The 26965-nt window shown below is 37.3% G+C and overlaps 3 protein-coding genes across 9 annotated transcripts; 2 read left to right on the forward strand and 1 right to left on the reverse strand.

Moving 5' to 3' along the window:
• Nucleotides 1–686: 686 nt before the first annotated feature.
• On the forward strand, nucleotides 687–17332 carry LOC139960066 (uncharacterized). 4 transcript variants are annotated; one of them, XM_071958109.1, is made up of 10 exons: nucleotides 687–815; nucleotides 1094–1165; nucleotides 3110–3386; nucleotides 3955–4284; nucleotides 4651–4770; nucleotides 5491–5527; nucleotides 6215–6284; nucleotides 7665–7763; nucleotides 8364–8384; nucleotides 16168–17332. In XM_071958109.1, exons 3-10 carry the CDS (start codon nucleotides 3296–3298, stop codon nucleotides 16777–16779), a joined length of 1380 nt encoding a protein of 459 aa, XP_071814210.1. In that variant the 5' UTR covers nucleotides 687–815; nucleotides 1094–1165; nucleotides 3110–3295; the 3' UTR covers nucleotides 16780–17332. The 4 variants fall into 4 exon arrangements, with proteins under 4 accessions (XP_071814210.1, XP_071814213.1, XP_071814212.1 ...); XM_071958112.1 differs by having other exon boundaries at nucleotides 694–921; XM_071958111.1 differs by having other exon boundaries at nucleotides 694–917.
• A 2602-nt stretch (nucleotides 17333–19934) lies between these two features.
• On the reverse strand, nucleotides 19935–26678 carry LOC139960067 (galactosylceramide sulfotransferase-like). 4 transcript variants are annotated; one of them, XM_071958114.1, is made up of 3 exons: nucleotides 26496–26678; nucleotides 23128–23243; nucleotides 19935–22372 (listed from the first exon to the last, which is right to left on the reverse strand). In XM_071958114.1, exons 1-3 carry the CDS (start codon nucleotides 26604–26606, stop codon nucleotides 21349–21351), a joined length of 1251 nt encoding a protein of 416 aa, XP_071814215.1. In that variant the 5' UTR covers nucleotides 26607–26678; the 3' UTR covers nucleotides 19935–21348. The 4 variants fall into 4 exon arrangements, with proteins under 4 accessions (XP_071814215.1, XP_071814217.1, XP_071814216.1 ...); XM_071958116.1 differs by lacking the exon at nucleotides 26496–26678 and adding an exon at nucleotides 26121–26377; XM_071958115.1 differs by lacking the exon at nucleotides 26496–26678 and adding an exon at nucleotides 25938–26376.
• Nucleotides 22445–23080, forward strand: LOC139959691 (uncharacterized; the record flags this gene model as incomplete). The annotated part of the gene is made up of 1 exon (XM_071957490.1): nucleotides 22445–23080. A coding segment is annotated over one exon (636 nt), but the record flags the coding sequence as incomplete, so codon positions are not given.
• Nucleotides 26679–26965: the final 287 nt, after the last annotated feature.

Consider the following 26965-nt stretch of genomic DNA (forward strand, 5'->3'; position numbering starts at 1 on the left):
GCACTGTTGGTTCTGAAGGAATAGAGCAAACTTTTTGGATAGAACGGGATTTAAAACACTGCAGTGAAACTAATATTAGCAATATTATTTAGTATTTTACTTTATAAGTCTTAAGCAACCAACGAGCCGGAACTAGCAAATATCCAGCTATATGATTGCCATGCATGCGAGGCATTGTGACTTATATATCATAATCATCAACAAGAACCTAATGAATAAACGAATCCAACTTCAAACTTATCGAATTTGCATAATTGTTTAATTATTGTCACATATATTAATCGTTTAGAACCACGTTTCTTGTAATAATGTTTTAAAATGATTTACAATTGATTATTAAAATTGAGAGAGAAATAAAGAAAAAAAGAAACACACTTCAAAAACAATATGTTGTTTTAGCTATTACGGCAAACCTATAACCATGGGATGTGCGTACAGGTATGCTTGATAAACAAGATTTACTCAAACGATATCTTAATTAATTATCTGAAATGTAGTTTACACACACATAGATGAACTCTTATCATATAATATGGATACTTAACTACAACGGAACTGTAGACTATCAATTGAACTGTAATCATTTATATCATTAACCTCCTGTATGTATATGTAAACATGAACTTTGTCTCTCCGTGTGAAACTTCGATAGTAAAGATAACTATTACTATAAACAAGCATATTATAGGTCGAAGTCCTAAGTAGACGTTACTTACGTGTGACCACTCCACTTGTATACAGTATTTAATCTATCTTACAAGTTGAAGTTTTGTCGCAAATGGAGATACTGTTATTTGGTTAATTGAACATTATTTGTAAGTATAATGTAACGTGATTGTCTACATGTTTCTCGAAGCGAGGGTCTTAATGCAATGTTAGAATGGCGATGCCGCTATCCAGTTAATTGTACGTTAATCGTAAGTACGTATAATGTTTTCTCGGAAGCGAGATTATGATCTCGTCTGCGTTACCTGTATGACTGTGCAGCTGTTTTATATGTGGATAATTATCGTCGCAATAATGGAAAGACTGTCATCCAGCAAATTAAACATTTATTGGGAATTCAAGTTTTAAATTGTTTCTTTGTTTCTAGGAAGCGAGATCTTGATCCATACAATTGTTCAGCTCATCCAGTTGATTCAGAATACAACAGTTACCATTATTTGTAAGTATAGGTCTACTTTAACATTATATATATGTTTCTATATGCATGGGAGGCGAGACCGTGATCCAGTTAATGCAGCAAACTTATATAGGCAGCGTTGACTATTTATTGTAAGTATATAGGTCTATTATTTAACAGTGTTTCTATTGGAAGTGAGATCTTGATCCAATCAGCTTTTCAGCTCATCCAGCGTGTCACAGGACACCAGTATGTAACCCTGAGGTTCCCGGATCCTTAGTAAGCTAAGATACTGTGAGAGACTATCAATGCTGGGAAGATGACAATCCGGAGTATTTTAAGTTTTGTAGTGTATTGCTCTTCCTTTCTGTCTATTTACAATATGTACAGAGATGGTGGTTAAGTACACATCAGAATGTCACACTGATAATTGGCCACGAGCCAACACATACATATAGGCCATGCCTATATACTCTGGATGTCATAAACATCACACTAAAACCCTGTAATGGAAATAGAGAAAACTCTTCTAATCTGTGTTCATTCACACATCAAACATTAACCATTGATCCTAAACACAAAACTTCGAATATTGTAACATACATGTAAATAAACAGTATCTTCAGCCAGGTTGAATCTTCAATATAATCATTTTCCTTTCATTTAGTCTACTCATCTTTTTGTTTACCTTTTCATAAATTCATTTATAAAATTATCTTCTTCACCTACTTCCCCTAAAGGACACCAAAGGGCTTATTTGAATCAAAAAGATTAGAAATTTTACTTACAGGCTCGAAATCTTCGTAACACCTGGTTTTCTACCATTAAGTCTTTGGTCAATGTAACCTTCTAGTACACCTAGAATTATCCTCTTTCTCCACCTCTCCCCCCCCCGCCCCCCCCCCCTCTCTCTCTCAGAGATGAAGCGCAACTGGCCTGAATTTGCATAACATTTCATAAAAAACAAGGTTCATTCTTAATAAAAGCCTAAGCACTACATCTTAGATCCCAGTACCATTCACCCACTGAGATTTGAGAGAAAATGCCAAAAGAACATATTTCCCTCTCCCACAAACACAATGGACAAACCCTTAATTAAGAGGATAGCTTTGTTGAAAAAGTCAAGAGCTTCTTAACTGCTGAACCAGTAGTGACTTTATGACACTTAAGAAAACCTAATAATGGAATAAAAGTATGTATTTACAAACGCCTTTTCCCATAAGAGGACAATGACCCCAACGTTAAATGGACTCTGTGACACAACGTATATAGGCAACATTGGCCATTAATTGTAAGTATCTAGGCCTATATTAATATTGTCTATATGTTTCTAGGAAGCGAGATCTTAATCCATACAGATTTACATATGTGTACATATTCAATTCTATAGCTTGTCTTAAGGCTATTGTCGGAATTGAATTCAACATTAATGATAATGACTTGAACAAATTCAATGTTTTTCGGAATCGAGACAATGATCTCTTCGGTAATTTGCCTGAATGTGCAGAGTTAGCAGTTACATATAGGTAGCCAGCTTATAAATCTAACAGCTTCTCGTGTGAAAACGTTTTGAAAGTTATAAATCAAGCTGATTCCACCAGGCAGCTGATAAATACGGATAAACACTAACTAAAACTAGATTTTGTAATGAGAATTAAGTGACCAGCCAACCTACCAAAGTTGCCCCAATTTTCAAATGTGACCTTAACCTTTTGACCTTTGACCTAAATTTCAACTGCGCCTGGGCTACCACCTACTACTACTACCATCCTGAAATATATAGCAATAAGTTTTTCAATGTCATGTTTAACATAAAATATATATATATATATTATGTTGTTCTTCCATATTTACTACGTTACTTTTTAAGACAACATAATCACGAACCTGTCAAGATTACCGCACCATAGTTTATGAACGATATTTTAATTTTAAGCTACAACCTTAATATGTTTGACTAATGTTAATTATTTCTCATTATTGAAGGTGACTATAACAGATCATTGTCGAAACCCCTTGGCTCAAAGTACCTTTAATGGATCAGATAAACAGAGTTACACGCATTAAAATCTAACTGTAATTCCAACCAACGCCCTCCTGTTTGAAGGGTTGGATTCATATTACGTGTTCTTCACCATATAGTACTATTATAAACGTATTGCTCCCCGAACGATGACGGAGAATCCGAAGCAGCCATCATTCCTATCAGCTGTTCTGGTCGTTGGAATTATCTGTGTTTTAATGTCTCTGGACTGTAGTTGTGGTAAGTTGCAAACACTGAGGTTTCTTGAATTTAGCACAGGATAAACCCAGTGGCATTGGCAGCTATATGGTTGGGCCCGAGGATAGTGTTAACAGGCTCCCTTTTTCCTACTCACTATAGATTACGAAAATAAGACAATTTCCATCATGTTTTCTTAGCTGCCATTTTAACCGTGGCCCATATAGCTGCAATTCCATACATATATGTACTTATATAGTGTTGGGCAAAAATAGTTGTCCAAATCTTTTTAGAGTGTGGTTGGAACGAAGATATAACATTTGTTCAACGAATGTCATTACTATAAGAATGCAAGTTTTATACTCTTGTGCAGAATGATCCAAATGGAAACTACCAACAACAACAACAAAAGTGAGAAAGAGAAAAGCCACATACCATATTTTTTTTTGGGGGGGAGGGGAGGGGTGAGAGGGGGGTATCATATATCTTTCCTATAATAATCGACTATGACATCCAAATACATCTGCTTTATGATTCTACGGCAACTTATTGAAAAAGAAAGTTTTGACTGAACAAACAGATAATTTTAACATTACGTCATCTTCCACAGCTGAATTGTCGCCCGTCTTCGTGGGTTGTGAAGAAAATGTCAACTGCACCATGAAAGCAGGTATAACGGGAACGTTAAAGTGTGACGTCATTGACGTTACCCAAACTGCAAGTCTCAGCATGACAGCAACGAGTGCAAACATGAATATTTATTACCAGAGAGAGACGATTGTTACAAGTGAAGGGGTCACAAACATTTCCCTTATTTCAAATTATACTATAACGTCTTCCAGTTGTGGGAGTCCTTTCAAAGTAGTTTGCAGCTTAAATGGACACAGAGAATTAATTTCGATCACCGGTAATTCTTCGACCAAAGCGGAACTTTTTATGGGTAAATTATATATTAATTATTTTTTCATTTGATATAGAAATAAATTCAATTCGAAAATAATATTTTTTTGAATTCGATGTCAACATTTACGATAAAAATTAATGCATTTCACTTCTATTGTTTGCAGAGACTTTACGTCACCTACCAGCTGTTGATGCAGGTCATTAAACGCTAATAAAAGAACGACTAAATTAACACTCCAGTTGATTATAATTTCTTTGTCTCCCCGAGACACAAGTTTGATGCTCGCTGCAGGTTCTAATCCGCATTTGCTTTCTCATTTAATAAGAAGTATTGCAACATCCTGATCCTATAATCGATGTATTTGCTTTAGGTTTTTTTTTTATTGTTTTCTGTTCGTTTCAGTCCCTCCTTGCGTCCAGGAGAGAAGTCTCACGCTTGAAGCAAAGGTCGGGCTTGTTGCTTTCACATTATTTCCGTTTCTATGGATATTTACTCTCATCACAGTTTTGCATATGAATAAAAGTAAGTTCATATAAGTAAACATGTTTCGGCTAATTGAAAATCTCCTTGGCACGATTTGATGACCGTTTCTCGAAATGGAGTTCTGTCTGAGCTATAGCAGGAGGTTCGGTAGGTTAAAACGATGGTGTTGTGGTGCAGGTGTTGGTGTTGAATAAGAGGAACAAGAATGTAGTCGTGATGTTTATTTAGGTGTTCATTACTGAGGATGGAAGTGATTAATAAGGCGGATTGGCATAGGATTGCCCTGCCTCATGATCACAACAGCATGAGGCAACATGAGGCAGCATGAGGCAGTATGAGGCAGCCTGAGGTTATGTTAAACACACGCACAATGAAGTAGCCTATCATGAAGTTACTTCCTTCGAGTGATTGTAGTATATGTTCAAATACACAGTGCAGATAGTTCTTCAACCTTTAAAAAGGGTCATAAAATGTTAGCTATCTTTTCTCTTTCGAAGAGCCTCGTGATATTTATTTTAATACCGTCATCATCACATGGTTACAGTAACAAGGTGAGGAGACTAGGGTTAAGAGTTATAAGTTGGTTTGGTTTTTCGCGCCCAGGCTCTATCTCACCTATTTAACAAAGTAGCCTACCAATGGTTTACTTCACATATATATGATTTCTGTATAAAAGGGCAACGGTGCTTATTAGTGATCAGTAATTACAGTCTATTATGAACATTGTATTGTTTTATGACCGGTATATCTTGTTTACAGAAACAATTCCAGTTTTTCTTGGATGCAAAGCTAGCAGGTAAGGACTTTTCCGTAAGGATAGGCTTTCTTCCCTTTCATGTGAATCACATATAGGGACATGATTCTAAAGGAATAAAGCGTCACTTTTTGTGGTGAAATAAAGATGTGTCCATTTCTAGGTAAAAAGTTGTTTCAGCGTATGGTATGATGCGGGTATGATTTGCCGATAAATTAACACTATAGGTACTGTCATTAAAAGTTGAACTACAGACTCATGCATAAATAATACATTTTATTATCCCTCCCCATGTAATTTCTTCTCAGCTCCCCCCCCCCCCCCTCGAGGGGTTGCGGAGCTAGATTGGTTTTGTGAAGAAGCTAAAACTCAAAATAAGTGACTCTTACATAAATTATAAATGCTTACTGTTGATAAAAAAAATATTAAAGTACCCTCTATGTAATATTTTAAAGTCAAATTAACCTTTGTTGTTGAAAAAAGTCACTTTGTAAATAAATTGAATTAATGTAGTGCATGCATGTTGTTAGAAAATTTAGAGAAACTGTAATTACAATTTGCCCTCTTGTTGTAAAACATTGAAATACTGGAATTTATGGTACAGAATGAACACATTATCAATTTTGTTGTGGTTAATGATAACTTTGTTGTTTGCCCTCTGAAATCAAAGTGATATGTCGTACTGAACCTCGACTTTATTATTCTTCTATTATTCTTCCTTCCGTTTAGTAACCCTAAATCAAAGGAGTATTACTTGCTACGACCCAGACGTCTAGCTAATCTGGATGAGGAAAATCATGTAAGTAAAATTTTCGAAAGGCTGTAATTATAAACTAGTGAAGAAATCTCTCGAGAACCACATATACAACGCTGATTGCTATATAGGAGCTAACAGGCATGTAGGATGGGGGTTGTTGAATTGTATTACAATACAATACATGAAAGTAAACATATTGGCGACTGTGTCTAGTTCGCTTTAAGAAAAAAGAAAGTTCTTTTGAGTGTTATATTATTAGGTCAGGTAAACTGTCGACCAAATGCAGAAATCAATACTCAACTTCAACATCTATTTGAAACACTCAATCCATATATGTCATGTGATAGTCTTATAGGCTTAAAGGTCTGCTGTACAGACCCCAACTATAACGAAATATAGATATTAACGTAATCGACCTGCCTTTTGGTCGTAAAATGAACTCTTTTTTACCAATAAGTCTGCAACGCCAGCCACATAGTTTTTCTTGTAGGAGGGTCTTTGTGTGAACACTGTATGATTAACTACACTGTAGACATGAACATATTTCCACACAGTGCTTCACAAAGAACCTATTGCTGTTAAGAAGCTATGAAGGCTAGTTGTAGAGCCCGAGGTTGATTTACGACTGTGGTAGTCAATTACGTAATCACAAAACTTTCCTAGCTATAGCGTGCTATAATTGGATCCAATTAAGCAGATCTCTAAGTGAACTGAAGTCAATGTTGCTCCTGTCCCGTCAAAGGTCTCACATCTATAAAGTAAATAGTTCTGGTTCATCAGATTATAATATTATCGCATGATAATAATAATTATAGTAATTATATTCAAAGGTCTCACATCTATAAAGTAAATAGTTCTGGTTCATCATATTATAATATTATCGCGTGATAATAATAATTATAGTAATTATATTCAATAGCCATTCTTTTAAGTTTTAAATACAAGATTTATACTAGGAATTTCCAAAACATACTTCCACCTATTGGATATTGTTGGACTTCATCTGTCTGGGGAGTAGGGATGGGGAACGGATATGTTAGACGAATACTAACAACTTCTTTAATGCGGTTGTAAAGAACATACAAACAAAAATCCCCTGTATTGTTGTTAATTAATTTACCTGTTAACAGCACAACGTCTCTCATGTAGTAATTTATATCTTCAGCTGCATGGACCTCAAGCAGTTGCTTCATAGGGTGCATGGGGTGAGGTACAAAGGGGGATTTCCCCTTTGGTTTGGAAAGACAATATTTGTACAAGTCTCTGTACATTATGATTAGCGTGCACTGAGAGAGTTGAAATATTAAATCGGTATGTTTGATTGTTTCCAATTTGCAGAGGATGATAATTCTGAATGATCTCATTTTAATGATTGGAAAACGTCTCTGCGAATTTATCATCTATAACATGTTTTATTTTCAGAGAAAAGAGTTATATATTTATTTCGTGGATGAAAAGTGTTGCATCGCCATCGCAGAAGTAAAACCAAAAAGAAGCATTCAATTGACTCTTGAAACACTGGTAGGTATTTATCTTTAGGGTATACTGTATTGCCTGATGTAGGGCCACATTAGCCCCAAAATAGAGGTCGACAAGTAAAAATTCCCTACTCGTCCATATTCCCATTATTGATTCGTCAAAATGGAATGGAAAACATTTCTTCTAAAGTTAATATTAACGAGCAATGATTGTGAGCGCATGTTACGTTTGGGTACTTACGCCCGTCCTCTCAACACAATTCTGGTTCCGTCAATGCACCGAAAACTAGCCAGGAGTGTAACGCGTTTCGAGTAGTTTGTACATTAGTTTTCCCTCATTTAGAGTATCTTACGTCGCCGCAAATTGGAGCAAACTTCATTTAACCTTCCTAAGGCGTCTGCAAGTATTTTCGAGGCGCCGATCCTACAGGGAAAACCTTTCTGGAAATGGTAGCCTTTTCGATATGCAAAAAATGAGGGCAATATTGATGGCGTTAATATGAGAATGACGTCAGTCTTTGTATCCGGATTTATTGATTGATTTGGGAACGCTTATGATTATGTTTAATCCTTTCTACCTCCTTAATTACTGTCTGGTTTATAGATATATGTATTAAAACATGTTTTTGTGCTCTGTCCACAGATCCCACCATTGACACAGTTCGTGAGTATATTTTAAGATAACATTGTAATCATCACATTATGTATGTATATGTATGTATATTAGATCCTCCTGCAAGCAGGAACTCGCGAAGAAGCCGCATTGGCTTATCAAAGCCGCAAGCTGACCGAAGTCAGTCTCTTACATTCATATTTAACGTCCATGATTATGAATTGTTAATTGTCAACAACTCTGTAACTGGACGACATACATTAATCTGGGAGTGACTCGAACCGGGGACCTTATGATTGAAAGGCACCGGCGTTAACCACTGAGCTAACACTCCTATGACGCAATACATTATGACGCAGTACATGCTCCTTTTAACAGATATCAAATTTATCTCATTGTATTATGGGTATGAAACTATAAGGTATAGATAATTGAGATAAACAGGGCCAAATTTAAGTCACTGTTTTATCTGTTTGCGTATATTCTACTTTTTTAGATTTAGTCTATACTGACTTGCCTATAATTACTGTCCTAATTACTGCAAAGTGTACATTGTGTATTCAAAGTCACACGACCTGAAGCTAAGTTCGTCAACCTTTTTCTCGACATCCATTCCATCTTGATGATTAGAATTGTGTGACTGTTTTCATAATGTCATGGACCCTGGTGCTAGTTCCATATGCCACCATACCGAAATAGGGTAAGAAAAGTACCCAACTTGGTTGAAGTTAATTACCCAGAATTTGGGCAAACTAATTACGGAACCATTTTGTCCAACCAAAACTGGCAACAGCTGGTTAATAAACTACCCAACAGTGGTCAAAAAACAGTATCAGATTTACCCAAAGTTTATGATTTTGTTATACCTAACGGTTGGTTCAAAAGCTTCATACCTTAACCTCTTTACCTCTACTATGCAAACTTTAAATGATATACCAATAACCTTGCAACTCATTTTTGTGTGGGACTTTTTAACTTTATTTAATATATGGCAAAATGAAGTAAGTCTTTGTTGTATCATTACTGTAATTGCTCACTCGTGTGGAGCTGTAGGTTCTCTCATAGCCGTCAGCGTAATAATCGCTCTACAGCCCGCACCAGTTAGCCTGAATGGAGTGTGACTATGACTCTTTATAAGTACAATAAAGAACCAGCTTGCCAATTGGAAGCCCTATTGACTTACACACTGAATCACCAAAGTAATTTGGTCTCTAAGTCTAGATTGATGCCCTTACTAGCTAAAAGCTATAGCCTATCACTGGATAGCTGACAAGTTGGCCTTTCATAACACCATCAAGGTTTTGTATCATGACCGTGCGTAGTTTTTTGCTACCAGAGCCTGAAGTTTTCGTCACTTGTAAGCAAACCTTTTCACTCAGGAGTAAACAATTTTCGTACGCTGCCCCTGGGAGGTTTAAAGGGGTCTACAATTGCCTTAATTGACCTATTTTGTTGCACCACGTGTACTTCCAATCATGCTCTGCAACATGCAAGCCACAAGAAACCGATTCTGATTGATAACATATCACCAAAAATATGTTTTCCTACTGAATTTTGGCACTTTTCCTGATAGGAGAACACCCGGGCGGATTGGTATAGACTCTAATATTAGTATGCCACCTGCAGAAGATAGATCACATCCAGTGGCGTAGGGAGGTACTTTTGAGTGGGGGGGGGGGCTGAAGACTGATGGCCGGCCTGGTGGAGGGGTCTAAGGGGAGGGGGTGTCCCCTTTGGATTTTTTTGTATTTCCAGGTGGCCTCAGATGCAGTTTGGTGCAATATAACACACTTAAACACCCACTCCATTTGTAAATAATTTTGCATTTTCACCTGGCCTTAGATGCAATTTTGTGCTCCAAATGAGATTTTTTTTCTCATTTGGAAATGAAAAAGGGATTTTCTGACTTGCGAAGCGGGGGGGAGGGTGGAATGATACTTCCGCCCCTCCATATTTTGCACTGGGGGGGGGGGGGGCTGGCGCCCCGGTTCCCCCGGTTCCTACGCCCTTGAACACATCCATTTCTTGCAGCCATTTCATAATCACAAAATCTTGTAACATTTTGAAACACACTTCAACTGAAGTGCATGTTCAACTCTTTCGCTTTTTTTTAATCTTTCCATGAAAGTAGTATATCCATTTAAAGAGGATTTCAAAGACATGAAGGGTACCTCTCCTGTAGTTAAGCCTGAGGCACTGCATCTAACCATATATCAGTACAGTCACTTTGATATGGACGTATTTTACTTCTACTTTAACAGATTTCAGTTGAATTACTTTGAACAGTGCTTAATATCCCATGACTATAAGTAAACGAGGATAGCAGTTCAAAATATCCCCAACACTTTTGTCATGCAGCCTGAGTTTTTCTATTACTCTGCAACGGTATTGGACTCTGCAACGATACTGAAAGGCTCAAGGTTATATTTCATCCACTCTGTCATGATCCTCCATGCCTCCTCCATTAATGCTGAAGAGAAACAAGATGACATATTACAGCTGAAATAGCAAGGGCGTAGGAACCGGGGGCTGGTGGGCGCCAGCCCCCCCCCCAGTGAAAAATATGGGGGCGGAAGTATCATTCCGTCCCCCCCCCTTTATCATTTCTCAATAATGAAAAATTATTTACAAAATGGAGTGGGTGTTGAAGTGTGCTATATTGCACCAAATTGCATCTGAAGCCACCTGGAAATGCAAAAAATGTCCAAAGGGGAGGGGGACACCCCCTCCCCTTAGACCCCTCTCCCAGGCCGGCAATCAGTCTTCAGCCCCCCACTCAAAAGTACCTTCCTACGCCACTGTGGAATAGTTATTTATTTCTGAAACTAACACATAAGCCGGTCACATTTATCAGAAAATCAAAATCAATTCAAACGTTCTCCATGCACGTTTAAATACTTCAAGTTACCATTATTCAAATGGAAAGCATTTTGGCATGTAACCATTTTGCTGATTGTCTGCAACCACTTCCTACTACATCTGTGGCAAATTATCCACATACTCTTGATTTGTATTAAAATTTAACGTATTCCCAGACAACTTGCAAAAGACATTATCTGGATAACATTTATGCGAACAGGAACCTCAGTATAGTTCAACAAACTATTACAGCTCATCAGCCACTTCAATGCCAATCGTATATCTTTTGTCTGATTTGAACAATGGCAATGCAGTTCCTTTACCATGAATAGGCCACTTTTTATATCAGCTAATGTAGAGAATAGTTAAAATATTTAAAAAATTCCAGTTTAAGTAATGCATGTCCTTGATAGCAGTTTGAATTCTCTCAGTCTCAGCAATTGATGTGTACATTTGGTGGAAAAAACAAGAAAATGGAGACTTAGTATGATAACCTGCAATCTAAGAGTAGTACTAGGTAAGTTTTGTAACCACTGTGGGTTACTGCAGTCAAATGGTTACTATCAAGTCTGTAAAAGATTGGCAAACAGTTGGCTGTTTCTAAATTTAGTTGCTCTCTGCTTTCATTGAACTGTAAATTTACAATCATAGATTTCACTTATCGTTATTTGCAGAGACGTTTTAATGTCTTTCTTAATTACCTTCCAACCTAAGCAGTAGTATGACTAAACTATTGTTACTTGGTAAGTGTGGCACTATACCCGGTGTGCTAGGTTGGCTTGATTTGACCTGTACGCATAGTCCCAGCCCACAATACCAACTTAAGCAGTAGTATGAGTAGACTATTGTTACTTGGTAAGTGTGGCACTATACCCGGTGTACGAGGTTTGGCTTGATTTGACCTGTACGCATAGTCCAAGCCCACAATACCAACTTAAACAGTAGTATGAGTAGACTATTGTTACTTGGTAAGTGAGACAGCACCCGGTGTGCAAGGTTTGGCTTGATTTGACTTGGATGCATAGTCCCAGCCCACAACACCAACTTAAACAGTAGTATGACTAGACTATTGTTACTTGGTAGGTGTGACACCACCCGGTGTGCAAGGTTTGGCTTGATTTGACCTGTATGCATAGTCCCAGTCCACAACACCAACTTAAACAGTAGTGTGAGTAGACTATTGTTACTTGGTAAGTGTGACACCACCCGGTGTGCAAGGTTTGGCTTAATTTGACCTGTATGCATAGTCCCAGTCCACAACACCAACTTAAACAGAAGTGTGACTAGACTATTGTTACTTGGTAGGTGTGGCACCGCCATTGAAGGATATCAGTGTCGGCATAAACATTTAAACATAATCAAAATTTAGCTATCATTGTTAACGCCACCCTTTATTCTTGCTCGATCACCAAAACGGGTATTGTCTAGTTAAAAGCCCTTGTTGTTTATAGAAATAACTTACATGATCAGGAATTCTGGAAGCTTCTCTATATTAGAAAATTCAACTCTGAATGGTTTCAGCAATATTAGCATTCTTGTAAAACGTCGATCCATTGCACAGTATAGTTTCCATTTTGTAAACAACTTCAACATAATAAGTATAGTTGTCTGACTGATATATATCGAAATTATAAGAAAGGGCAAACTTGTACTCACTTCAATTCATCGTTACAGTCATGTATGCAACGCACATGTGAACTAAAATTCTCCTATCAGGTGGAGTGCAAGAATGTTTCTCTGGGAAGCTCTCTACAGCTGTCTTGCTTTTTTCATCCATATGATGTATGGTGTCTAGAACATTCTGCAATCAAATCAGTGGCGGAGATTTCTTGTCAGAAGTGGGGGGGTTGCAGGCCAAGTGGAGCGCCACCATAAGTTGGCGCGAAGTGCACAAGAATTTTTTGGCGAATAGTGCCTCCCAGATTGCAGTAAATGGCACCACCCAGGCCTTGAAAAGCTGCATTTAACCAGCGGCGTATGCAGGATTTTCTAACCCGGGGGGGGGGGGCGTATTACTATCTAAGCGGAGCGCCACCATTGGTTGGCGCGCAGCGTACAAGCAAATTTCTGGTTTTGGTGCCCCCAGATCACCGGAAATGGCACTTCTCGGGCTTGAAACTGACCAACCATATGTACACTTTTGCCTGAGAACCAAGTTTTTTCCAAATACTTTTTTTCTCATCTATAACTTCGTCACCAGTCACACATCATGTTCGACTTCATCACATATCCTGTGGATCATTGCTTTTGTAGGTGATTCTTCATCGCGGCCCACAACATCCGTCAGCCCCACTGTTCAGAATTTGAAAATTCACAATTCTCGTGAATAAATTCACTTCAAAACACACCCATAATGTTGCACAAAATATCACCTATGGACAACCGATATAGAAAAGCCTCATTCAAACCCTAACAGACGGGTCAAAATTGCACGAGTATGATGAAGTATGATGAAGAATGTTGGTTAGGGAATTTTCGAAAATTCAGACCACTACTAAAAAATTTCGTTGAAGGAAATAAAAATATACAAGATATTTCCGAAACCGAACACTACACACATCGACAGTTTTGAGCATGGGCGCAGATCAGTCTTGAATAATGGTGGGGACGCGTGTCTGTCAAGTTCTATGACACTATCTAAGCGGAGCGCGACCATGGGTTCGCGCGTAGCGTACGATTTTTTTTGGGCAAATATACCTCCCAGATCGCCGGAAATAACACTTCCCAGACCTAATCATGCTCCTAAACCTCCTTAAGTTTTAGATCTCATGGCTTAGAAATTTAGTTTGGAGAAATACATGGGCGTCTGCAGAAAGAAAATCAGGGGACAAATAATCCAAGTAGACTTTGTATATACGATGGGTCTGGGGTCCTCTCCCAGAAAACAAATATAGACTGCCGCAAATGCGATTTCCGTCCTATATTTAACAATTGTGGATAAAATACAATAAAATGAGAACTGCTGCATGTCATTTGCACAATGCTGGATCAAACTGCGCCAAGTTCAATACAGGGGAACTTGAAATGCAGCTATTGGTCAAGACAAATTGGTGGGGACACGGTATATCATGTCCCCACACTACTGAAAAAGTTGGTGGGGACGCGTCCCGCTGTCCTCACCAGGATCTGTGCCCATGGTTTGGAGGCTGTTTATCGTGGAACGCCATTTTCATGCTCAATGATATGATGTGATATCTGCTGTTTGCTTTACAAATTCGAATAATTTTGTCACTGTTCCTCTTTCTCTTCCCGTTTTCTTGCCGTATTTTCTACTCCATCCTTTTCTCCTTTTCTCTCTTTCTTCTTTTTCTTTTCCTTCCTTCACCTCGTTGAAGTTGGCAAGTGTATACAGTTCCAAAGCTATTCAACAGCAACAAAACGTTATTTTGTGTATGTCTGTTGTGGGGTGAAGTTAGCGCTATGAGCTACAAGTTCTAATGCGCAAGGTGGGGGAAAGGGGCTAGAAATAATGTGTGGGTCAATTCTAACTCGGTTTTCGGTCGTTAATTGTTGATGTAGCCTACCAGGTAAAAAGTTGAAATGACTTTAACAATTTCAAATTTAATAATTTGATTTATTACGCCATTTGGAGCACATAACATTGCTGGGGGTTGATTGTGTGGGCCAACCCCCCTCTTCAAAAAGTGGGGGGGTTAAAACCCCCCCCCCCAACCCCCATGTTTCTCCGCCACTGAATCAAATCCATTCAAAATATTTAGATCTATATTAATTAGTAATATTAATTTAAATTTCAAAACATTTACATTCTGTATGAAAAGGACATATACTGGATGGACAATATTGTCATTGTTCAAAATACTATACTATGTATCCTTGTAGGTTACCAACTCCTCTCTTTTCATGGGTTGAAATATTCTTGTTGGCGCGAGAGACCGTCAAGCATCGATTTCGTTCACCCCTATTTCATTCATCCAACCGGTTGGGTATACACCGTATTACCAACTTGTTGGTCAAGTTTTTACCAGTCTGCATTTTGGATTTAAACCAAGTTGACTGTTTCTAGAGTGTAATTAGAGATTTTGAAAAGTATTTGCCACTTCAGATGTCATCACATACCCACCACTGTATAACACTGTTAACATAGGTTAAATTCGAATCACTAGTAATACTGACGTATGAAGGAATCTCTGATCTAATAAATCCACAAAATAGAACATTATTTGATATCCGACAAAAAGCGCAAATAAATTAGAATGTAAACATGGGAGGAAACATCCATGTTATACTATTTTCTTACGTGGTATTTTCTTTTCAAACCTGTAACGATTAAAACTAGTAATTTTCTTGTTTGTTTATTTTAAATTATAGTTGTATATTATGATTAATGAACAGATGGTTGGGTGGAAGGTGCAATCGGGAATGGGTTTAGGGTGAAATATCTCCCTTCACTCTTAATTTGGCGAGTTTATTGTCCTGTCGATAGATTAAGAGGTTCCCCAATTCTTGGTTCACGGAGCCATTTCTCCCTCTCCTGTCAGTCGATAGGGTTGTCAATGTTACGTCGTTGTCAATGAACTAATTCTGTCACAAATTACTAAATATAATAAAAAGAATAATCACGTATCGTGCTTTTCTTGTTATTTATGTGAAAGGACACGTGTGTGGTACTAAGTATGTTGATGCGGTACTAAGTAAGGTAGGGCTGAGTGCAAACATCTAAGGGTAACTAAATATCCACATGAACCGTTTAATGGTCTCGTTGTTTCAGCATTGAATATGTACTTCGTGGACAAATGTTAACAATTCAACGGATGGTGGGTTATATGATGTTGATATGTGATGCGTGTGTTTCCTGTCTGCTACAATAAATATGAATACGGTAACCCGTCGAGTACAAATAATATACGTCAATGATAAGTCCTCGCGTCATTAGAGATAATATGAGGAAAGTACAGTATAACTCCAAACTTAACTTTGTCTCTAATTTCTTCTTTTCCCATCTCCTTCTTTCCAGATACCTGCTGATAGCGAAAGTGTCCTACAACTAAGGAATTCTCGTCGAACAATAGATGAGACCGTCACCATTAACAATCAAACCTACAGTTTCGTCAGTTCAAATGATACTTTGAATCAATATGATGAAATCAAATCGGAAGATGCTGTCAGCCTCGAAGACGAGACAAAGCTTCCCGAGGCCGAGAGAAGCGGCGCCTCGAATGTCGACTATCGAAGGAAGTCTTCAGCGAAACTTTCCAATAGCAATTTAATTGAGAGAACACCTAAATGGTGTCGATGTGGTTCATGTCCAGAGACGAATAGTCATCTCGAACAGCTTTGTTGCAGAAGATCACACGGTGTGTGTATAACGAACGACACCCTCTTTGAACAGTTAGTAACGGACATGAACACCTTGAAAGCAGCAATAAGTCAATGGTATGGCCCAGAATACCAAAAGGATTTCACGTCTAGATTCTACAGACAGATAGCATATAACGAGTATGTTCACTGGCAGTTAGGCCATGGACAACGAAGCAATCGAGTTATAGTACCCGCGTGTGTTGTAAAGAGCGTAAGGTTGAAATACCCTGACGTAGAATACACGGGATTCGTTATTCCCAGGGTCTAGACATCCTTGAAAAAATGACTTTCGTCCCTTTACAGTTACGATGTACAGTGGATTAGAAAGCTTCCAAAAAGTTGGCGGAAGACATCCAGCGGGTTTTGGATGATTTCCCCGGAAGACGCCCTTCTTTTGAAGAATAAAAAATAACGTTTTCAGTTACTTAGGCAATTTTATGTATATTATCAAATTGTTTTTTATAATACCCAGTGACGAAAATTCAAGGATTATGAAGTATATGAAATAGCAAGTTTGATCACTTGTTTGCGTGACACTCACTTTGCTTCTTAACAAGGATTCAGTTCAATGATCCAAAGATGCCGTGGGATTATTCCTTGTTTGTTTGTTGCAGGATTGTAGAAAAGAATTCTGCTCTCACTTTTCAAATTACGGAAGCGGTAGGTGCCATCATTTTTCGAGCACAATTCCTTTTGTAGATAATTTGGAAGAAAAAGCAAAAGATGAATGTTTGGTTACCTTTCATAAAAGACAAAAACTTGTTTATATAAGTGCAATAAATTTATGCCATGGGAGCCAGAACTTTTCCCATTAATCCCCAGTCACGTTGCTTGAATGAATTTATTTTTTGCAGCCAAAAATCCTCTTTAAGGAAATGATTCATGTTATTTCCTGGAGGACTTGTCTTCTTAATGTTTGAAAACAAAGATGCAATATTTCACCATAAATGAAATGTTTGATTAAATGAAACATTTTGACAGGCTAAGCACTAAATTTATTCCCCGGATTAGACCACAGTATAGGTAAAAAGGGATCGCAGAATGGCAAATGTTATTCAAAAGGTTAATTTTTATTGTAATCTTCTCATTGTTTTGTCTTTGTAACTTGATACATTTTGAACGTTTGTCTATAGCTGCCAAAAGTTCTCTGTTTTCAGAATTTCATCAAATTACTACTCTGTTCCCTCTGCGAGGAAATGAGTTAAAATATTGTAAAACGAATCTAAAACAATTTTCTGAACGATAAATAAGAGAAATAAAGTTGAATTGAACTTAGTTGTGGTTTAACCAATTACAATCATATTTTGAGTACTACTCGATAGATCTGGTAAAACAATCTATACCATAAGCAGAAAGGAAAACAATTAGTGCTTTAAGTCAGGGGTTCCCTAACTGGGGTACATGAACCCCCGAGGGTGCGTGAGTCCATCCCAGGGGGTACATGAGACGTTTCTGAAAGTCAAACTAGAGTACTTTTTGCTGAACTGAAATCTCATATATCATATAATTTAGTAATTTACAAAAGTGGTACCTATCGACAAACTCTTTTCGCGTTCCATACGCATATGTTGCCATAGTAGTACCGTATCGTGCATGTGATAAATAACTGAATTATTGAAACAGACACAGGCCGCATGACTTTTAATTTGGTAAAGTTGGTGTACGCGGCATGACAGTACGTCGTGAAGATAAAGAGCTGAGAAAGTAACTGAAAGGTTGGCCAAAGGAATTATTATTATTTGGGAAATTCCAGATGACCTCCATTTTGCCCGACACAAAGCAAAGTTAGCATAAATTCATGCTTGAAAATTATAGTTAAATAATGACTCAGATCGTGTCTCGAAAAGTTGGGGGTTCGTGGACAACTCTGGCATCCACAGGGGAAGCCGGGGGGGGGGAATAAAGCTAGGGAAGCCCTGCTTTAAGTGGTCTACTGAATTGCCGTGATGACATCACACACTCTATTGTTTCCAGATGCGTTCACAAAATACCACCGAATTTGAAAACAAAATCGTATATCTTTGTCATACTATGCTAATGAATCGGTTTTATCTTTAGGGGGTAGAAACTCACCCGTATTGTTATTAATAACTCTTCGTCAGCTACTGGAATGTCCTTTTATAATACGTGAATGCATTTGGTAGTGTTACAGGTTAAACAGAATAATACAATATGACGTATATTAGAAGTAACGTAGCCCCCCCCCCCCCCCCAAACAATTGTTTTGCCAATAAACCGAAAAAAGAGCATTATTTCTATACATGGATACAAAAGCATAAACTATTAAAAGGTACTTCCCCCTGCTCGGCAAAGAATTACCCTTAAACGAACTAAGTTTGAATTTTCGGTAATAGTTTTGTCCAACCAAACATATCATTTCTGCATTCTTATTGAATATGAATGCAGTTCCACAGACGTACAGTCAACCGGCTCACACACTGCATATATGCAAATACAATATGAAGAAAGAGACACCTAACCAACGGTGCAATATTTCAGTTTCTTTATTCTGAATATCACAGTAAATTTTCAATAGGATGTTGTTATTGGATCCGATACAAGCTCCATGACCTTTAGGTTATGTGTGATTCAGGACCTACAATTTACACCATATATCATATAACAATAAAGAATATATCAACAATAAAAATATAGCAGGGATATAAGGATTTTTAAAAGACATCTGATAAATATTCGAGTCAATCTTTTCATTTATTACTTCATTTTGTTTTAGTAAAAATATGATTTTAAAATATCAAAATAAATTTTCAATAGGATGTTGTTATTGGATTCGATACCAGCTCCATGACCTTTAGGTTATGTGTGATTCAGGACCTACAATTTACACCATATATAATATAACGATAAAAAATATATCAACAATAAAAATATAGCAGGGGTATAAGGATTTTTAAAAACATCTGCTAAATATTCGAGTCAATCTTTTCATTTATTTCTTCATTTTTTTTTAGTAAAAATATGATTTTAAAATATCAAAATAAATTTTCAATAGGATGTTGCGATAGTATCCTAAACATGCTCCATGACCTTAAGGTTATGTGTGATTCAGGACCTAAAGTTTACACCATATATCATATAGCAATAAAGAATATATCAACAATCAAATTATAACAGGGATATAAGCTGGATTTTTAAAAGCATCTGCTAAATATTCGAGTCAATCTTTTCATTTATTTCTTCATTTTGTTTTAGTAAACATATGATTTTAAAATATCAAAATAAATTTTCAATAGGATGTTGCGATAGTATCCTAAACATGCTCCATGACCTTAAGGTTATGTGTGATTCAGGACCTAAAGTTTACACCATATATCATATAACAATAAAGAATATATCAACAATCAAATTATAACAGGGATATAAGCTGGATTTTTAAAAGCATCTGCTAAATATTCGAGTCAATCTTTTCATTTATTTCTTCATTTTGTTTTAGTAAACATATGATTTTAAAATATCAAAATAAATTTTCAATAGGATGTTGCGATAGTATCCTAAACATGCTCCATGACCTTAAGGTTATGTGTGATTCAGGACCTAAAATTTACACCATATATCATATAACAAGAATAAATCAACAAGAAACTTATAAAAGGAAAACAAAACTATTTCAGAACATCACTTGCAAAATATTCGAGTCATTTGTCTTCCTTTCTTTTTTCATATTTTTTTAAAACAAATATGATTTTTAAATAACATAGCAATTTTTTCAATAGGATGTTGCGATATGAATCCGAAAATAGCTCCATGACCAATTAACACCATATATCATATAACAAGAATAAATCAGCAAGATCATTTTACAAGGAATATCAAGCTTGTCATGAGCATCTGGCATGATGGATCTCTTCCTGGGTAGCGCAGGATTTAGCCAATAAAAGAAATAGGTTTACATTCAACCATCAACCATCAATCTCTCAAGTTAGTGACAATATATCATCCACTGGGTGTGGAAGGCTCTCTTTGATATAAGAAAAAGATGAAAACGTTTTATTTCTGCGATCCTATTTGAGAGATATTTGGATGGAAGTTTCGTCGTATCGTTGCCCATAATTATATTCTCTCAAATACGTCTTGTATGTATTATCCGTTTGACCAAAGGCTAAACGTTTTGCTTGGTTATAGTTTACATATAAATGCCCCAATTAAAAGTGACAGTTAATTCACACTTGTTTAATACAAGGAGAGAGAACAAATAAACGAAAGAAAACAATAAACTTCCTGACTCTTTTGATTATCCTATATTGCTGGAGGCTAAATTAACATCACAAAGAGTTGTACCCTTTGTTCATAAGATCCCTTGCAGAGCAAATAGTCCATTTTGCTTTACCTGATTTTGCTGATCTGTTGACTCTTTCTACTAAACACGGTTAAACATTAATTCTTACAAGGGAAATCGTACTTTTTTTCCCAATGTTTCCTTTGTTGAGTTTTGTCATTACTTTCGATTGTCTTCTTATTCTAACTGTGTCGTCCTCTCTAGTTACCTTTCATTTGAGTGACTTAAACATATATATTGTCATACAGATATATGTTTAATTATGTTCGAAATTAACAAGAATTTAATTGAATACACCCACTCCCCCAAATCCCGCAAAATACAAAGCACTGGCATTATATCTACTGGAACAGAGTAATGTAAACCTCTTCATCAAAAGAAAACCTTATATTAGTTGTATTCATATTATTAATAAATTATTAATAAATGGATTTTCATCTCGATCATGTCACCTGATTCAGTATTGCCCTTGGCACATGCAGACTGTAAATTCTCTCATACATTGAGAAAGCATGCTGGGTCAAGAGCACTTGTCACAGGTTAACACGGTCTGTTTTGCTTTGTGAATACATTTTTAAAGAGGAAATTGCCACCCGCGTATCGATCACAATAATCAGAAATATTATGTCCAGAAACGTAATCTTCAGGAATGGTTGAGCTGTTAAAACATTTGTACATAGTCTTATTTTGTAGCATCCTAAACTCTTCCAAATCTCGCCAAAACATAGGTCCTTGTTGTTCGATTCTCTTCCAAAATGTCTGATTGAAATGATCATAAAGAAGAACATCCGCATGATTAAACTTCCGAATGTTATCCAATAATTCGGAGTCCAGGTTTGGTTTGTGATTACTTCGATTATTTTCGATAGTGTAAACGACATCCTCTAAATTCCAACACAACTCTCTTGCCAGAAGAACAACTGATTCATCAAAATATTCATGAATGAGGACCAGATCGAGTTCTATGTCTAACTGGTTGATAAATAGTTTAATCTTGGCTTCATCTTCAAAATACTCTGTTTTCAAACCGAGAACTTTCGACTGACTGTTTTTACCATAGTTTGACAATTTCCACAAGTTTCTCTTCGTATACTGAAGCAGTTTGTCTTCAGCCGTTTTACCTATTGTTCCTATGTACAGCCTAAAAAACATAAATGCTGATCGCAATTGAAAGACGGGGTCTCGTAAAATGGTTATATATTTGGTACCCGGGTTCATAAAACTTTCAAAGATTTCCCAGTCATGGACAACGTGGATAGCTGACATATTGTAACCTCGGAATGAGCATGTTCCTGTATCGAGGAGAGGCAAAAACATTTTCTTCGGACTATCTTTTGTAACTTCCATAAACCGAATGTGTCCGTTGTTCTCATTTGTTCTCCGAATGACAAACGAAAGGTCCCGAATGTATCCATACCGGTACATGATGGACTGGACGGTCGAGCCACCGGTCTTATGAGTTTTGATGAACACAACATTATCTTGACGTGAACAAATTGCAGGTTGACTTTTGTTTTGGACGCCATTATATGATCGGTTGGATTGGCTTGCTATTAAGTTATGTCTGTATGGAAAACGAAAAGAATAGCTTAAGGTCTGTCTGTATGTCCGTCTATCCATCTATCCATCCATCCACCCATCCATCCATCCATCCATCCATCCATCCATCCATCCATCCATCCATCCATCCATCCATCCATCCATCCATCCATCCATCCATCCATCCATCCATCCATCCATCCATCCATCCATCCATCCATCCATCCATCCATCCATCCATCCATCCATCCATCCATCCATCCATCCATCCATCCATCCATCCATCCATCCATCCATCCATCCATCCATCCATCCATCCATCCATCCATCCATCCATCCATCCACCTCTCCTCCTTTCCACCTCTCCACCTATTCACCTATCCACGTATCCACCTATCCACCTATCCACCTCTCCACCTCTCCACCTATCCACCATCAACCAATCCACCCATCCACCCATCCACCTATCCACCTATCCACGTATCCCCCTATCCACCTATCCACCTATCCACCTCTCCACCTATCCACCATCCACCAATTCACCAATCCACCCATCAACCCATCCACCTATCCACCTATCCACCTATCCCCCTATCCACCTATCCACCATCCACCCATCCACCCATCCACCCACCCACCTATCCACCCATCCACCTATCCACCTATCCACATATCCACCTATCCACAAATCCATCTATCTATTGAAATTGTAGTGAGTTGGAAAACACCCTAACAACTAGGCTATGGACGCTGATGGTATATCAATTGGATTATAAAAACCTGGTTATAAAAGATTTGATCTCGGGTGTTGGTTGGTTCTGTACCACAGTGCTCCGTCGCAAGAGGATGAGAAAACAAATAACCATAGAGAGAAGATATACACGGTAGTTGGTTTCCTATGAATGATAACACAACACATCAATATTACATCAACTGTTGTGTGAATTAAAAGTATAGTCCAGAGGAACATTAATATATGAAAGATTATACAATAATATGTTCTATTATATTCGTATACAGTTCCTAGTATATGTATCGTTTTCGAGACATCATTTGACGTTGACACGTTTTGCAGTAGAAAGCAAACAGGTGTGATGTCATATAAGCAAAATGACCCAAATATATATCTTAAGTTTCTCTTCATCATGTCAGTGTTCTGCTTCATAGCTGGGGTTCATTTCAGTATGAATATACCCTTCTACCGTCGTTAATATATAAAGTTAAAGTTGAAGGTTTACAGTCTTGTATGAGGCTAATGCCTCCTCACATGACTTTACAACTTAACCCCTGGTCATTGGTAACTTGTCACACCCACACACCAAAGTGTGCACAATTCATTCAGTCTCTCCTGGGGCACCTCAGTGCACCACGTCCACATGTCCCCCGGGGGACTTCCCATAGGGTGCTGCCACAAACCGGCGCACACAACTATATTTACAAGTTACCTCACAAGTCCCCATTTATACACCTGGGTGAAGAGAGGCAATGGAGATAAAGTGCCTTGCCCAAGGACAACAACGCAATGGTCTGGCCAGGACTCGAACCTGCAATCCTAAGATCACAAGTCCACTGCCTTAACCACTTGACCACAACGCTATCACATTCCTTCAGGTCAAGTTGGAGCCCTGTAAATGCAGGGTCAAAACTAAGCGAATGAATCAAAATAAACTATTTTTCTCTCATTGTGCAACTATATGATATCAAAACTGTTTACTTCGAGCTCACGTATGGTATAAATTGTGATAATTTTCAATGATATTATTCAATTATTATTTCAAAACATGCAGGAATGAATTGCCAAGCTGTAACAAATATTAAATGAATACACTACATAATTGTTCCAACACCCTTTTAACTGCACTGAACAAAACAGGGCACAGTATGCACGAAGCTCACATAATATATTTCATAATTATACTGAACTCAAAGCTTTATATTGTGAATATAGGCCTAACTTTGTGCCCATTAATGTATAAAATTGCCTAAATATGAAGTTTATCAAAGCTATGTTAGGCCTGCACTGTTAGAAAATATGTTATCTTTTTATATAGCGAATTTTAATTTACGGTATTGCGGTACTTATACGTTCAAAATGTTGTTTTCTTTTTCACTGAACGGGCAATGAAAGTTAACTTACGATAAATGCACACGCTAAATAACGTTTCCCGTTATGTTCAAAAGCTGTTATATTGTACAAACGGCGTATCACAGTAGTATTACATCAAAATTTTGACCGTTAATGTACGGGTTTTTGTAAGCACTAATATTGAACAGCTATAAGCAAGCATTATAACAAAAGCGTCTCATGTAATCTCGGATATATACAATAATTGATTTTGGAATACCCCTTCTTTCAATAAACCTAGGCAAAAATAGGCAAGGGCTTGGTTAGAGTGGTTAGAGTGTCCGCCTTCCAATCCTTAGGTTCCACAATCAAACTTCCGCCAGGAGCCAGATTCTCTTGACCAGAATCTCTCTATCCAAATTCGCTGCAGTTCAGTGGTGATGTGCGGAGTTTTCCGTGGATTTGGTATTTCTGGTTTGTGAACTTGGGAAAAGGGGTTTGTTTCTGTTCTTCACTTGGTTCCGAAACAACTTTGTTCGTAATGGCTGCACTGCAGTGATGTCGAATGGGGGGTCTTTGCCTACCTCTGTATTTGAGAAAGTGGTCAGATGCTGGTGCATACACTCTCGTTCGTCGGATGGGGACGTTAAATGGCGGTCCCGGGAGCAGGAATGGGAGCGAATTCACGCCTCGTTATCCTCTGAACACTTATCGAAAAGAGAAGGCTTGAAATAAGCCGGTGTTCAAACACGGATAGGGTCTCGAATAAAGCTACTGTATAAGGCTTCCTGATCCATGGGTTGCTAAACTAAACTAGACTAGACTAGACTATAGACTAGACTAGACTAGACTAAACTAAACTAAACTAAACTAAACTAAACGTAACTAAACTAAACGTAACTAAACTAAACCTGCTGTTTGACCTTGTTCTTTAAAAAGCAATCGTAGAAAACTAAAGATTTTTTGTTGTTGACATATTGCTCTAATTGCCCTTGATGCATAATTGACTATATCAAGAAGGAACTTTTCTTGATTGAGATCCAAGTTACATAAAAAATATCTTTCAAAAGTGGCACATTCGTTTCTACTAACCAACTAAAAGCATCTACGTGGTTCCTGAAACATGTATACAATGTGAATTGATACCGACGAAACGCTAAAAATGGCCAAAATTCAACTCTTGGGAAAACGAAGGTGTTTGTTTTTTAGTAACTTGGATAGTAACCCTCCATGAGGAGTTTCAATGTAGGATGAAACGACCAATTTTTCTTTAAGTAAATATTATTTCACTTAAGACAAAATATTGTTATACTTTCCCCACATATTTTCTTAATAATTAACATAGATATAACCAAGAATTTGCTGAAAACTATAATTTAAAACAAAATCTTAGTTGAATATGTATGTGCAGGTTTCATGACATATTCAGAGTAATTCAAATTGCTGAGAATAAGACTGTATAAACTTACACTGCTTAGCAATTTTCTACGTAGAATTATAGCAGAGAAAACAACAGCTGCCTCACCTTGTAGTATTTTGAGAATCTCGAGAGCGTCATATTAAAACCGGTTAACGTTTACATCAATGTAGCCAATTTTATTGTTTTCCAAGTTTGAAAATTGGTCCTACGGTGAACGAACCGCTTTCTTATGTCGATACTACTTTATTGGACGGAATCATTTCTTCAGAGTTTATGTTGAAATTTTACCTTTTTAGTGCCGCTTGGTTCTTGCTCATTCCATTAACATGTTTATATTCCTCTAGTTTTTAAAGACACCTTAAACTTTAATTGAGAATAATCCTGTGCGATGTGAATGTATATATGTGTGCGTATGGATTTTGTCACAACGCGGTACAGTATTTGGTCTTTTAATATGTAATACAATGAACATTGTTTGCAGTATATAGTGGTTGTATATACGGGACAAACACATATATTGCTACACAGTACACATGCTTAGACACTATTGTTATGCTGCAGAAGTTGTTTTGGGGGGATTTTTTCTTTCTTAGTGTCTAGTTGTATTTTCCTTTTAGTTAATAGTGAAGATACTGATGAATGGTTGCAAACAAAGATACTAACGTAGTACTTCTTTCTTCTTAAATATGATCTCTCGAAGGTTAGCCTCTCATTGTGGGGGCGTTGTGGTCCAGTGATTAAGGCAGTGGACTTCCCTGTGAGGAAAGATTTCATTACAGTATTAGTTGTTGCTATTGGTAACGATAAAAAATCAATCGAAAAAGAAAGTTGGGAGGAAAAAAGTTACCTCTTGCTGTAAATTACTAAATACCTGGAAAGGTAGAAAATTATCTTATAAAGGAAAATCTCTCATCAGAAATTCGCTTATTGTAACTCGCTTAGTGTATTTGGCCACTGTTTTACCAGTCCCTGATTGGGTTATCACCACATTACATCAGAGTGTCGTCGCTTTTATCTGGAGGGGTAAAAAACCTTCTATAAAGTATTTTAATCCCCGGGGACACGGGGTTGTGGTGCACTTTGGTGCCCCAGTAGAGAATGATTGAATTGTGAACACTTTGGTGTGTAGGTGT

The sequence above is a fragment of the Apostichopus japonicus genome, chromosome 19 (assembly GCF_037975245.1).
Source record: "Apostichopus japonicus isolate 1M-3 chromosome 19, ASM3797524v1, whole genome shotgun sequence".
Taxonomy (NCBI): Eukaryota; Metazoa; Echinodermata; class Holothuroidea; order Aspidochirotida; family Stichopodidae; genus Apostichopus; species Apostichopus japonicus.

Bases quoted from the DNA above. Each gene is read 5' to 3' on its own strand.
- LOC139960066 (XM_071958109.1), top strand. From the start codon at position 3,296: ATGACGGAGAATCCGAAGCAGCCATCATTCCTATCAGCTGTTCTGGTC. The intron at 4,285-4,650 runs GTAAATTATATA...TGTTCGTTTCAG, and splicing joins CAAAGCGGAACTTTTTATGG to TCCCTCCTTGCGTCCAGGAG. The intron at 5,528-6,214 runs GTAAGGACTTTT...CCTTCCGTTTAG, and splicing joins CTTGGATGCAAAGCTAGCAG to TAACCCTAAATCAAAGGAGT.
- LOC139960067 (XM_071958114.1), bottom strand. From the start codon at position 26,606: ATGAAATCTTTCCTCACAGGGAAGTCCACTGCCTTAATCACTGGACCA. The intron at 23,244-26,495 runs GTTAGTATCTTT...TATCATTCATAG, and splicing joins TAAGAAGAAAGAAGTACTAC to GAAACCAACTACCGTGTATA. The intron at 22,373-23,127 runs GTTTTTATAATC...TTTTCCATACAG, and splicing joins ATCAAATCTTTTATAACCAG to ACATAACTTAATAGCAAGCC.